General features: G+C 29.9%; 1 protein-coding gene across 1 annotated transcript in view; it reads left to right on the top strand.

Annotated features, from left to right (window-relative positions):
* Window positions 1-15,412, top strand: part of LOC143252327 (unconventional myosin heavy chain 6-like) — a 150,685-nt gene that overhangs the window by 99,208 nt on the left and 36,065 nt on the right. The window contains exons 18-26 of the mRNA XM_076504294.1: window positions 555-578; window positions 2,339-2,537; window positions 4,115-4,447; window positions 5,267-5,364; window positions 5,652-5,952; window positions 6,624-6,848; window positions 8,118-8,252; window positions 9,719-9,877; window positions 10,425-10,495. Of these exons, the coding sequence (XP_076360409.1) occupies window positions 555-578; window positions 2,339-2,537; window positions 4,115-4,447; window positions 5,267-5,364; window positions 5,652-5,952; window positions 6,624-6,848; window positions 8,118-8,252; window positions 9,719-9,877; window positions 10,425-10,495 (1,545 nt within the window). The remainder of the gene's footprint in view (window positions 1-554; window positions 579-2,338; window positions 2,538-4,114; window positions 4,448-5,266; window positions 5,365-5,651; window positions 5,953-6,623; window positions 6,849-8,117; window positions 8,253-9,718; window positions 9,878-10,424; window positions 10,496-15,412) is intronic.

Here is a 15,412-nt window from a genome sequence, read left to right as displayed (position 1 = left end):
TTGTGTAACTATGACATTAGAACATATTGTTAGGAAAGTGACAGCGTTTGGTTGTGGAACTGCTAAACTAGAAATTTCTGTCAAGAATCTGACAGTTTAGGGTTGTGAAGTAAATAAGATTTCTAAGAATGACATGTTAGTAACTATTTGTAGCCAAGAAAGTCCATAATTATTCTATTTGTCAGATGACATGAAAAAGTTCATAATTCTTCTATTTGTCAAATGACATGAAAAAGTCCATAACTCTTCTATTTGTCAAATGACATGAAAAAGTCCATAATTCTCCTATTTGACAGATGACATGAAAAATGTAGGCTAGCAACTACAAACCTTAGCATATATTTTCCTTTTATTACTAAATATTCTCTTATCCTTTCTGTGGTGTTTACATTTAATTTATCTTTGGATTAGTTCACTGTCCTTTTAATGCTATCTTTTTTATTTAATGTTTATTAATGGACTTATTCATGGCTGTAATTTTACTTCACATACAGTTTTACATGATAATACTCATTTATTCTGGTCTAAATGTTTTTGTTTTATTTTTTTAATAGCTTGCAAAGTGTAAAGGAACGAGTGTAAGTTGAATAGGGATTTTTTTGTTTAGTCTAGTTATAATTTGTTGTTGTTGTTTATGCCAAATTATCCTCCAATATTTTGAACATATGTTAAGCCAATTGGTATATTATCATTAAATTAACTGTGGAGAACAAAATAGGTTGTGGACATTTATCCTAACATAGTAATTAATTGTAAGTGACTGTACTTCATGATATAAAACTTCTGATTTTGTAGTTTTTTTTTCAGTGTTTTGCAATTATCGCCTCATGATGAGAACATAATTATTATAATATATTTTAAATAATAACAGATAAGTGAGAGTCAAGTACAAGTCAGCAATTTTATTTCTTGTAATCCAGTCATACCATATTTCAACTGACTAATATGCACCAAAGCAATGCTAATTTGTATGTCTCATCTACAGTCGTTACTCATTGAGCAGTATAAGGGGTGGCATGATTATGTTGCAGCAGAACATCTTCCATGCCAGGATTCACTGATGATAACATTGTTTGAGAAGTGAAACACAATAAATTCTCCATGTTTGTTGCGATCTTGATTATAAAATATTGCTCAAAACTAGTGCTGGTTGCATTTGCTATTTTATAATTTTATTGCATACTATTTATCATGGATGTGTAATATATGATTCTTTTAGTAGTGGAAAAATATTGACCTGTTATTGCAATCATTTTTTTATTGTAAGTTCCTGATTTCAAATATTCCTCATAAAACTTGGGCTTTAGAATAATATTGTGAAAAATGAAGTCATTTTCTATTGCCACTAATGTATATCATTCATGCAAAACAAAATTAGAAATATTATAGGTCTTTTGAAAAGGAAATCATATCAAAGTAGCAAGCAAAGTTTCTAAAGAAATTATTTTTAAGTAAAAAATAAAGATAAAATTAAATAACTTTATTTTTGATTATATATAACATTATCTTGATTCTTATAAGTTGCAGCAATTTTCCATTACTGTTCAATAGATTTAAAGTTGTGCTAGTAAAAGAAATAAAAAAGGTGAATATTGGTGAGTTTAACAATGCAATTAGAATTAAAAGTCTTAAAGTGTGGTATTTTTTAAATAAAAAATAAGATACAATAAAGAAATAATTGAAAATTTAAGTTGTTTTTTATTATTACTTTTGCACCTATAATTGCAATTCTAATGTGGCACCTTCTTCATCTTATAAGATTAGTTATTATCATCCAGTGCTGCCCTCTATATGCTGTTTTTTCTTTTTACATTTCCCAATCCTTTTGCTCCTCCCTATTGTAATTGAATGATTCCAGCATGTCTCTCATGAAAATAATCATGTATCACTTCACCACCAGTAGGAGCATAACCTACTCATATGATGCATGTGACTTCCTCTATACCAAACTATTCCTTTAAGGCTTAGCAGAAGACATAAGCATCTTAAGAGGGTGTGGAGGAAGGGTGGGAAATGTGAGAAGATGAAAGTGTGCATAAAAAAAATTATAACTTTCAGCAGGTGGATTTAGATAACTGTTTGCTTAAACTTCTAAATTTGTTTACATCTATACAATTGCATTTTATTCCCATGTCTCGAAAAATTTCTGAAGAAGAGTCAATATATATAAATTTAATTTGTTGTAGTTTATCATTTCTATTAATTTTTAGTGAGTTTCTACTAATTAACCTAATAGTTGACATAGGCATTAAACATTTAATAATATTGAATAGCAAAAACTGTTAACATAACTTGCGAAAGTTTTAATATGTGTTTAATATTTTTTATGTTCCTATAGAGTCACACAGGAAGAACTTGCAGTTATTGCTAGTTTAGTAGAGAAAAATGTTCGACGTGCACATGAAGCATCAGAATGTATGGACCTCGATGAAATGTTTTCATTCCTCAGTGAAGTTCAGGAAAGTCGTGCTAACATGGAAGATATTGTAGCAGAAATAGGTGAACAAATGGATGCTTTATTGAAAGATCTAAATGAGGTAAATTAATGTCATTTGCTTACATTTTTAGTTCTCGGGTGTAAGCAAAAAACTTTGAAAATATACATGTAAAAACGGCTGGTTTGGGTTGAGAAAATTATTTATGTAGAAGAGAGAACAACATTTCAACCTTCTTTGGTCATCGTCAGGTTCACAAAGAAAGAAAGATAGAAATAGTCATTTATGGAGAATGATTGCTCAGTAAATAACTTTTTCAATTTGATTTTTACATGTGAGTGCTTTACATAAGAGTTAAGCTTCAGGACAAATTTAGTTATATGTATTTTTGTAAAGATAATCAAATTATAAATCATAGGCTCCAGTTCATTAGCTACGCTTACCTCCAAGATAAATGAAAATTGGCTAAAATACCAGAATCAGTATATTACATTTGGGTTGACAAACATAGTCAGCTTATGAATTTGACTCATAACAGTGAACAGTAGACATATATCTCATCTTTACAACAGGGTTTTAATGAAACATTGTTAAAAACTGAAGCAGCAAATCCCAAGCCCATGATGTTCATAAACACCAAAGTGACCAAGATCAATGATCATGAACACACATGCACAAAAGATGAATGTTATCTTATTTATTTGTGTTGGAAAATCTGCCAAATTATATTATGAGCATAAATGTTAGATATGTTTTAAAACTGTATTAAAATATGCATTTCATTTTAAATGCTTTACCATATAGTTAGTGTTTGCTGTGTTAGTAAGAATTACTTATGCACAGAATGGATGCAGGCCATATTTTTGTTATTAAATTAGTATTTAAGTAAATGTACTTGGTCCTCAGACTTTATCGTATAATAAATATAATACATTGAACTTGATTACTAGTATTTTCAGGTGCAGATTTAATCAACAAAAATTGTGTTTTTAAAGTATCGGTTATTGAGATTTAGACTTTTTGAGTTCATTTGAGAAAACTTGTAGATTAAAACACAGACACAAAAATTAACAAAACATTAAATATAAAGAAACTGCACAGAAGATGAGAGACTAAATTTAAGAAGGAAAAAAAAATGATATGATGCAAATAAAACATTTTAGGCCTAAACCCTCTGTCAGGCCCTGTAATTAATTACTTTTTAGCACTTTCAAATATAATTAATGTTGTATAGGAAATGAGTTTCAGTTTTAAAAACAGAAAATAAGAAAATAAAATTTGACTAACTACCCTCTCTCTCTTGGGATTTTCTTTAGAGAAGAAAGTATGCCTAATGAAAAAACTTTAAACAAACAGAATGGATATTTCACTTAAACATGAAACCACATTATATTATTATTTAAAATTCAAAACTTTGTTTTGAGAACTTAGCATTGTACATTATTTTGCATCTTTTAGAATAATATACATGTAGTCTTTATGTGTTTTACATACATTTTTGCAGAATCTTAACATATTTGTTAATAAAGGCAGTGCTTGACAAAAGGAAAAGAAAGTCAACATTATATGCCATTTACTTTTCCATATGTTCTTTTGTTTGTTTGTCCAAAGTTGAGATATTAACTAAAGAAAAAACCTTTTTACATTGTTCTAATTTTATATGATTTTGTATTTTCCAGCATTCAACTAAAGTGCAACAGGAAAATGCTCCTTCTTGTAGAACATCTCCTAGTCCTAGTCCTCTTCCACCTCCAAGTCCAGATGTATCTACTAGTCAGTCCCCAGAACAGTCTTTGCCTGTTGATATATCTACTAGCAGAGAACAACTTTCGCCTTCCCCACTACCTCCACCAGCACCCACTACTGAGGAAAGTATAGTGAATGGGGAAGTCCCTCAGCAACTTCTTTCACCTGATCTGGTTAATGGCAAGAGTTCAGGGTTGTCTGCTCCTGCATCACCAACATTATCTACAGGGAGTCAGGATGACTGGCACTTAGCAAGGCCAGTTACAGTAAGCAGCTGCAGTTTTGTTTAATATTATTCAAGATATTTGATTGTTATTGTCAACAGGAACGTTTTTAAAATATTATATATTAATTTTTTTACAGATATCAACCTGTAAACTAAATGAAAGCCTTTTAAAATTCACCTTTGTAGATTATTTAAAAAAATAAGAAACAGTTCATCTTGAATTCTGGCTACATGCATTTTTAGAGGTATATGTAGTTCTTTTGAAAAGTATTTCTGCCTTGAGTCGGTGTTGGAATTTCTTTTTCAACAAAATGCTCTTCTGAAGCAAACACCCATCAGTGGCACAGCAGTATATCTACAGACTTACAACTCTTGAAACCAGGTTCTGATACCCAAGGTGGGCAGAGTACAGAGTACTCATGTATAGAAGTTCTATAAATGAGTAATGATGCTAATTGGGTCATAAAACTTGTATCTAAAACAGTAGAATATGAATTTAGTATAAGTTCATTTAGTCTTTTAAGCTAGAATTCTATTGCCAAGTGTATATAATACCTTATTATAATTCTTCAATATATCAGTTGCACGTGAAAGTTTGTATTGTATATGCATGTGCTTTCTCATTGTGTACATGATTTTATGTCATATTTTTTCACTTGGAGAATTAGAAAACACTTGTTGAAAAATCTTCTTTTATTATAAATTGTAAGTCAAAATCAAATGTTAGGAACTTTAAAACAGGAACTTGAATTCTCCTATTTCATGTAATTCCCCAAAGTGATATATTTTTTATGTAATGCTTTCTCAGTAACATTAAGTAAGCATGAATGATGATTTGCATCAATTTTCACCATTATAGGAGCTACAAGTGTGTGACATGAGGGGCCAGCAAAAAACTAGTGGTATCAAACGTTCTTTAAATGACATAGATCTTGAAGATCAGGAGAGAGAAATCAGGTACGACTGGCAGTAATCTTTATTGTCAGATGGGAGTGTTTAAATTATTGTTATTCATATTTTGTTAAAAATTATGTTTTAAGAAGAAACAACTAAACAACATGATGAATTTATTTTTATGAACCCATAAGATTAAGTTAATGGTACATGTTGGTAATGCTTTTGTCTAGTTATAAAATTGAAATAAGGATATATTAATGAAAGTACCTTTTATTTTTATTTTTATTTTTTTGTCCTTTGGGGAGCAGGTTGTAAAAGTATTATTAACTTTATAATATCACTCTCAGGAGAAAACAACGTGTTGAGAAAAGATTAAATGAAATAGAAGCAGAAGAACAGGGAAGATGGGATGATGAAATTGACCAGTACCATTTTGATATGATTGAATTTGCTGAAAAATACTTTAATTTTCACGAGCGTGGTGTTGGTGGTACTGTGATGCGAACTCTGAATTGGCGACGTAAGTCTTCTGGAGACTTAATGCCAAAGTATGAAATGGTGACCTATACTCGCAATAGTACTATCCCTACCTCACATGTTCAAATACATGACCCAGAAAACATTGCCATTGCTTGTTCAATATTCAAGGTGAGAGATTTTATGGATAAAAAGTAATAAATTCTGTTATTTTAATTCTTATTGTAGAAATTGTGAAAATTTGAATATAATTATCTCATTAATGAGATGCACAGTTATTAGGTTTGACACTTCTGGGCTTCATGTTCATCATGCACAATAAATTCTGCCCTGCCAAGCCTAAAGAGACCTGTTTATTTCAGTTACCATAATTACTTTATTGTAGTTAGACATATTTGAATAACACTTCCTAGATATTATTCTTGAAATATAAAAATTGAAGCACTATGATTAATATTTAAAAGAACATCAGAACATGTGGCTCTGACTTAATGATTTTGTAACTAATAAGAAATAAGATTGTTTCCCACGTACTAAATGTTAGGCTAAGTTAATTAATAGTGAAAAAAATGGTTAAGGAATGATAAGTTATATACAGGTTGTCTAATTCACGATTGTTTGTCATTTCCTAACATAATTTCTAACATTTACAGAAAAGCAAGGCCCTTCATAGTGCTCAAATTAATGAAAGTGCAATGCATCATTTTTTATTTGTGAATAAGTAAAATTTAGTTCTTTTTAGTTATTTTAACCTAGTTTCATTATCTATTTTGTAACAAAATAATGAAGACAAATACAAACCTAAGATTTTGAAAATTTTAATCATTGTGGTTTGTTCCTAGGATCTTTGTAAATATTTGCGAGGAGATATGAAACCAGAAGGAGAAGTGCAGGTTATACAGAGCATTATCGGTTATGGAATTGACCGTGAAGAACTAAGGGATGAAATTCTTGTCCAATTAGTCCGTCAGTCAACTAATAATCCTTGTAGAGAAGCCACCCTTCGAGCTTGGATCCTCATGTGTCTCTGTGTTGTTGCCTTCTACCCTAGCAAGACATTTGCTAAAGTAATATTTCTAAGCTGATAGTCTGTAGTTTTTTTCTCTAATAAGACCTTTGGTATTCAACAGAATTGTTGTGGCTAATGTACAGGATGAGGAAAAAGTAATAATACATGTTCAACTACAACATAGTTGAATTTCTAACATTTTAGTTTGACAAAACAATAATTAAATTGGCTCAGTTGTTGCCATAGTATTTTCTTTAGTATCAACTGTATAATGCCCAATATACAAACCGTACCACCCATAAAGTACAAAATATGTAGTATTTTTTTTCCTGCCCTGTACTTGGACGTAGTTTTAAGATAGTTGTATAATGATATATATAATTACATACATGTAAGTAATTATGCTTCATTTTGTCTGGAAGAATACTTCAATAATTAATAATAATTTTCAAACCAAAATTTGCATATCAATGAATTTTTGGTGTTAATGTAAGCTGGTGTAAGATTTGTGCATGATTTGATTTTTCCAAGCTCAGCTTTTGTAGCTATTTGAAATGTGCACTGTTGATATCATAATAGAATGCTGTGAGAGGATAATTTACAATCTTGCAAGGTTAACAACACTGTAACCAGTTATTGTAACAAGACAGATAGGTAGTGATCACAGAAATAGAACTTGAAAAAATCACATTAAAGACAGAACTCAAAATTAATTTGGATGTTTCTGATGTTTGTATCACCCTGCAGCATAATTTAAGTATATGTATAAAAACATATTTTCTCTCTGCAGTTTCAGACACACCAAAATTTATTTATAGTGGTTTGCTGTAAATCTCTCAATATTTACTAAACTGAATTAAGGAAGTTCATCTTGTTATAAAGATAAAAGTTTATGAGCTTAACCTATCTATACAAGGCTGAATTAAGGGTTTTAGTGGCCCTATGCTTTTCAACTTATAGAGGCCTCCTTGTGTGCAATACATTTATCGCCATAGCTTGAGGCTTTGGGCTTTCACCTGGTAAGCCTATGCCTTAATCTGGGGTTGTATCTATAGTTAGCAAACTAAGAAATATTTATGCCATTTTTGGTTAGGTGAGTACATATGGTTGACATTTTTTATACACATTTGAAAATAATCTGAATTTTACTTACTCGTATAGCTGTTTGTAAATATGAATAACATTTTTTTTTCTTGTATAGCTGTTTGTAAATATGAGTAATATTTTTGTTTTCCAGGAAATATTTGTTTTTGGTATTAAAATTAAATTGTATTTTATTTGGTTATATTTCTTTTAATATCAAAATTATTTGTTGATTCTTTCCTAGTACTTCTACTGCTTTTTAAGAAAAAATCTACCAGGTGACCCTAGTATTGCGAGATATGCTCAGTGGTGTATTGATAACCTGCGTAGTACAAAGGTTACAGTACGAAAGATGCCACCATCATCTTTAGAGATTTGTGTGAGTATAGCTTACAAGCATATGCTAGAAGCTTAGTCTTAGTTATACAGTCTGTTTGTGTATCATAGATTTTTTTTATGAAAGTAAAAAACTCTATAAAAATTTAGCAGTTTTTATTTTTAGACATTGTAATATGTAAATACTATATATTTAAGTAACCTCTTGTCTATATATTTCATACATGCTAAATCCAGTGTTACTCTCTGAACCATGAGTGGATAAGGAACTTATCTACTGTTTCAAGGAAAAAAGTTTTATTCTGTTTGATCTTGTGTATTGAGGACTGCTTTATGACAGTCACTTAGGTCAATGACACTTCTCATTCATGTTATTCAGTTTTCTGGTTAGTTGGCTATAGAGTTTGTGAATATAGTCTTGGTAATTTTCATGTAGACTTATTTATTTCTTCAGAAAGAGCACATTCATGTTTATCCTAAAGGAGTTAAGATTCAGTGTTCAAAGTCAGTCATATTTTAACATTTTATTCATTAGTTTTGGTGATTGTTGAGTTATCTTTATCTTTAAATTCAACTTTTTTTAACTCAGTCTATCACAATATCATAGTCATTTCAACCAATACCATCAGACATACTTCTGCTTCAGCTACATGAGTAAAACTTTTCTGACTTAAGGTGGAAATTTGAACATGATTAGAAGTACTTTTGAGCTTGGTGTAAATCTGTTGAGAATAAATGGGAGTGATGGCTTATCAACTTCATTCTCATAGAAAATATTTCTTTGTTCAGAACTATTTTCATTGGAGCTTGTTTAAAAATAATTGTTAGTTTTTCAATTGAGTGTGCAGCTCCATTATTAGTTTTTCTTACTTTTGGTTATGCAGAAGTTATTAAAGGACAGGTGTAGTGTAATAGTATCTTCTATTTCATCTTCAGGATTTTAAACCTTTATTATTTTATAATTACTCACTTTCAGTTGTTTTGACTGTGTAGCCACTGAAAAACAGGTGAAAGAGGCCAAACTCTGCACGAATCTTCCTCACTATATTGAAAAATCACATGCAGGTACCATTGCATTGTCAAAATTACCTAAAACTCATTGTAAGAAACGTGACTTACCTGCTGCAAGGTGGGAGCAAAAGACACAGTATAATATATCTTAGTGGTCATTAACCTGTATATCTACTGCTGCCTTTTAATCAAGCCAGATTCAAGAAACTAAAAAAAAACAAAAAAAAAAGCAAACCAAGTCTCAACTTCATGCTCATTTATAGTGCCCAGAGTGTGGAAGAAAGTTCCATGTAAGCATTGGACTATATAGTCATCTTCAGTCCTATATTTTTGTTTTAAAAGGTTTAATTTATAAAACTTTAAACATTAATGAAATATTTCAGTAACTGGGCCTTTTGCTAGTACATGAATGAAAACTGAGAAAACAGAAATATATTGATTATACTGATTCAAAGATGCCTGCAATTTTTACAATTTTTTTATTAATTGTTTTTATAGGCTGTAAGAAACATGGATCACCTAGTGTGCAGGTTTTACTTTATGGATGGGAGAACAAAAGCTATAGACCTACATCCTTCAGATACTGCTACTGATGCTATGCAAAGATTAGCTTTTAAAATTGGTCTAAGGTCGTTAGATGGATGGGCTTTATATGAAGTAAGCTATAATATTTGTAAATGAGATACGTTTTTAGCATTTTAAGCCTACAAAATCTATAAATATATAGATTATACAATAATATTTAATTAAACAATAAAATAATTCAAAAGACTCATATTAATCAGGTTTTATGAGGGAGTATGTTATTTACTCCTGTTTCAGTGCAGAAAGTCCTTTGAATGATTTTATTGATTGATTTTTTAAAACAATTATAGGTCTAGGTAAATGATATCTTTAAAAAATATATTACATATTCTATATATATTTGCCTGAAATCAATAATAATCATGTATGATCAATTTTGAGTTTTAATTCTGTTGGATGTAAAAAAAAAAACTTTTATGTTTTAGAAAACAACTTGTTTCAATTGTAAGTCCAAATATTAAACAGTTTAATAATTTTGTTCAGGAAATATTATTGTTTTGAACTTTTTTATTTGTTTATTAATTATTACTGGTGTAAGAAATTAAAAATCTAATGAGTATAATCTTTTCTAATGTATTGTGGCTTATGTTGTTGATATATAATTGTTATTTTCTGCTAGGTGACTCCTGAAGGTGAGAGGGTTGTAAAAGGCTATGAATACCTGGCTGATATAATTTATCAGTGGGAAATGTAAGATTTGTATTTTTGCCAGATATTTTTTATATTCTACTATTGTAAAGAGAAATGTTTATGAACAAGATATAAAAAATATAACTTTAATAACAATAAAAAAACAGTTGTTTCTTAAACTAGTGTTATACATTCAGGGTTAAAGTTTAGCTTGTTGAAACTGACTTTTAAAAGTAATTTATACTGAACCAACATTTTAACTACTTCATAGATGTCAGTATCTTTTCTGTATAAATGTGAAGAATAGTACCAAACGTATTCATTTATAAAACCATCCTTAAACAATAAATTGTACATTGTTATCTTAATAAATGTTTCCATTTGCCCAATCATTGTTTCTATAAACATATGAGGTATTAATCTTTAACCATTATCTCGTGCTTCAAATGATGTTGTCCACTTCACGTTTCTTTATTAGTGATCGGGCTTCTCTTGTACTAACCCAAACAGACGTTGTCATGCCACACCACTTACAGATTCACGGAATTTATTTCTGTTTTTTTTTTTTTACCCAATTTATCCTATTTTTATAGTTTAGAATTATACTTCAAGTGTTCGTTTATTTTTTAAGTTTTTTTCTGATACTTTAAAACTTATTATTTTTATCTGTTCTTCTTTGTCTATCTTCAAGAGAAGATCTTTTATTTTGTTTTTTATCTCTTTTTTTGACTACAATGAAATATTTTGTAGCCTCTTGTTATGACACATTGTCAGTTTTGAATTTGGTACACGTTTTCACTTATTATATTACTTGTGAAGCACTTTTCCAAACTGTTTAGCTTTACAGCATTCTTAAAAGGTTTTCTTAAAAAAATCCATATATAAGCTTTATTTCAGTATAATTTTGTTACGTTTCATCACGTTCATTTATACAAGGAAAAGAATGAATCCTGTTTGTTCAGGTATGGCTTTGATGAATTCTTAACAGACTTTGAGTCATAGTTTACGAATAGTTCTGCTAAAATTTTATATTAGTGTTACATTCTGTTTGTACAGAGTTTATTTACAATTACAGAAGTGCTCTCAATTACTGATTGTGGTATTTTATGTCTGAAGAGATGTACTGAAAACTGCAAAAAATAAAATGTTTAATATACATATGTTTGAGTATCAAGCATATGTCACTTTGAAATCAGTTGTTTCATGTAATTTATTTAATATTTTGTTACATGGCCTCTGTTTTTTCTGGAATAAAATATTTGGCAACATACACTTGTTTCAATTACTTATTATTGTTATGTTCTCTAGAACTGATAGAATTGCATCATGTTAAATATTCGAACATTCCCATTTTGCCTCTATTGAAGAAAGTTCTACGTATCCAAAGTGTTCACATTATAGAGTTTCTCATTTTTATCTGAGCATTTCTAAAATGTAACTAAGAATTACTTTGTTAATAACAGCATTTTCAAGTAATCTGACTTGAGGAAACTGTGAAATCTCCTGGTATGGAACTTTAAATTATAATAGAGTAAAAACATGTCTAAGGTGAAATTGCATGGGACTGAGTACAATTTCTTGCTTAAGCAGGCTTTCCAGCTTAGACAGTGAACATGCATTTCCTTAATTATATATAATTTTTGAGCAGAATGTTATACTTGCTTGACTCAAGGGAAGTAAGACGTTTGTGAATAAAGTTATTATACTGTTTATGCTATATTTATTAGAATAAGAACAAAAACAGATTCCAAAATATACATAAGCACCCAAAATCTTAATCAAATTTATTTGAAGAAAGTGTCCAATTTCAACTATTTCGTTTTTTAATGGCTTTCTCATGCAGTTGAAAGAGAATGTCAATTCTATGGCCTTTTCATGAAATTAATTTTACCCCTTCATATTTGCATTCAAGTTGATAGCGTTAATACAACTTAACACTTGTGATGAAGTAGGGATTTCTATTTTCTCACTATCTTCTCCATTTTGTTCATCTTCTGAATCTCGCACACTGTTACCATCTTGTGATTCTATTATAGATTTTAAATCAATTTCATCAGTTTCTGTTAAAAAATTTTTGTTAATGTTCACAAAACTTTCAGTGTTCAAAGAATCATCTGCATCAGTCTTCTCAATCAGAGTATGGATTTCACTAGAATTGTCATACCAAACAACTTCTCCACAATCTCTGCCATTATCAAGAATAAATCCAGTTTCAAAAGCACTTTATTATGCATTCATCTTTTATGTATTTGATTAAATGACTTAAAAATGCAATTGCATCTAAGATGTCAATTTTGATGGTCATTTCAGATGCTCTCTTACAGTCATCCATGTCTACAATAATATGCTGAGGCATCAATATCCTGTGTTTCAAATTATATACTGTAACTGCATAATTTCATTATCTAGTGGCTGTAGAACTGATGTTGTACGTGGAGGTAGAAAGACTAAATGAACATTTGAAAGTTGAACTTTTGGTTGACAAGTTGCATTATCTAGGAAAAGTAGAATATTCCTATTTTCTTGTTCCGTTCTTTTGTTTAATTTGTTCAAAAACTCCTCGAGTACAGCACTTGTCATTCACGCTTTATTATTTGCTTTCCATTTCACAGGAAGTTGATTCTTCCTTAAATTTTTGAAACAGCACAAATTTCTCTTTTTTTTCCTGTTACCCATGGTTTCTCTAGTTTTCCATCAACAAATGCGACCAAAAGTACAGTCAATTGTTCTTTTGTGTAGTGACCTCTGGAATAATAACATCAGAAAAAAGAATAGAATATATTTAACCAATACTTACTGTAACAAAATGTCTGAGAATTTATTAATATTTAAACAAATTATTAATTAATAAGAAATTAATATTTAATCAAAAACATTTTTTCCACCTTACTCACATTCTATTCCTACTTGTTGATAGATGAGGTAAGTGAAGGATAGTTTTTTATCCATGTTATGCAGGTTCTGCCATGTAGAGGGGCTTTTATAAGAGAAATCTCAAGATAATACTGCAAAATTTTGATATTTCCAGCTTGTACAGGTTTCTGCCTCATGCAGTTTCTGGTTTAGACAGGTTTTACTGTTTATGCTATGCTATCTGATTTAACTTTATATTGTGATCTGATAAAAACATAATTGAATACAAGTTTATTATTTAGAGTTCATGTTTTTCTGAAACAATTAAATGTTTTTTAGATTTCTTAGTATGAATTGCACATAATTTGTACATATTTCAAATACCTAGTTGTAAAGCTGAAACCTAATGATGTCTGTTGCTTAAGAAATGAAATAAAACTTTTAAAAAACAATAGTAGTATGAATACCTATTCAGTTTTTTGCTTGAAACATATGAGAGTGAACTGAACCTTCAGCTCCACATATCTTACACTTAAAATATTAAAACATTACAGTAATAACAATATTTCATTGATGAAGCTTTCTTGGTAATGAGTTTACAGAATGAAGTATAATAATGTGTTTATATTGAATGATAGACAAATAAGATATAAGTACTAAAAGTAATGTCAGCCAGAACATTTTTAATGAACAACAGCAGGTAAAATGTCTGACTTTTAGGCATTAGCATCTGATTAATAGAAAAAGCAGATTGTGTACATTTCCATTCTTTAGAACTGTACAATATTTTTTGAACCTTGTAGAAAAGAATTAGAAACATATCTTTCATAATGTAAATGGCAAAGTAATTTGTGGTGAAGTGGTGGAAGTTTATTTTATTGAACATTTAACTGAAAATGTCTATTAAGAGAGATTGTTATAGACAGGGCTGAAATTCTGCAGGTATTCACTGCTACTGGAACTTATTTTTTAAGGCAGTAATAATACCAGCACTAATTTTGACTGCTTTGTTATTTTCTGTATTTACTTGTAAATTTTCTTTTTTTCAAAAAGAGGTCCACTTCACCCAACTGAGAACCTTTATTTATTTATTTTTTTAAGAATTTCACCCCTGGTTATAAACACCATGTTTATTCAGTATTGCATTAATTTGCTAATCTCAAGATGATGATGTATTTTTAACCTCATTTTATAACTTGTGTTGCTTACTTCAAAATGATTTATAAATTGTAGTATAGTTAACAGGTGTATTGTGCAAATGTTAGGACAAAAGAATATTTTGTCATTCTCTCCGTTTTATGGGGCTAATTCTTTCATGTCATTAAAAAGTGTAAATTTAAACACAGTGGTAATATTTCACTGATCCCTTTTGACAAGTGAATGAGCCAGGATGAGAATACTTATTATTCATGGTGTCTTAATTATGTAGAAAGAAGCTAGGATGGAGCCAGCAGATGGTACCTTGTGTATGCTGTAAGAAATCAATTTAATAGCACTCCATAAATAAACCTTTATAAAAACAGTGTTTAACACTATATATCAAGTTTTGTTGTCATTCTACAATTAAAAATCATAGAGAACTGTCAGTAGAACAAAGACTTCACACAAAAGCTTCATGTGATGCTGGGTTGGCTCTCTTACAAATTGCTGCACACATGAATTGCTCTACAAACTAAAGTACACTCTAGATGGTGAGACCAAAACAGGTAAATTTGAACATAGGAAAGGAAGAGGCAGAACATCTACACTCAGTGATACTGATGTTAAATATCTTTGTTTATACAGCCTTCGGGACAGAAGGAAGACTGCTACTGATCTCAAGCATGAGATAAACAACCATGTACAAAATGACAGAATAGTGTCCAGATCTACAGTATCAAGAAAACACAATGAGAATGGAATATTTGGTTGTGTAGTAGTTGAAAAACCTTTACTTTGATCTCTAAATATTGTCAAGAGACTGAAATATGCTAAAAAGTATAAAAACTTGACTGTTGATAATTGGAAAAGGGTGTTATTTCAAACTTGGACTCATCCATCAATATTTGGTTCAAAGCGTAAGTTGTACATTCAATGGATAAAGGTTAGAGATTTACATCAATGCATAGAACCTACCATGAAACA

The sequence above is a fragment of the Tachypleus tridentatus genome, chromosome 6 (assembly GCF_004210375.1).
Source record: "Tachypleus tridentatus isolate NWPU-2018 chromosome 6, ASM421037v1, whole genome shotgun sequence".
In the NCBI taxonomy this organism is placed as follows: Eukaryota; Metazoa; Arthropoda; class Merostomata; order Xiphosura; family Limulidae; genus Tachypleus; species Tachypleus tridentatus.
Note: the sequence above shows the minus strand (reverse complement) of the source record. Positions and strands in the feature narration are given on the sequence as shown.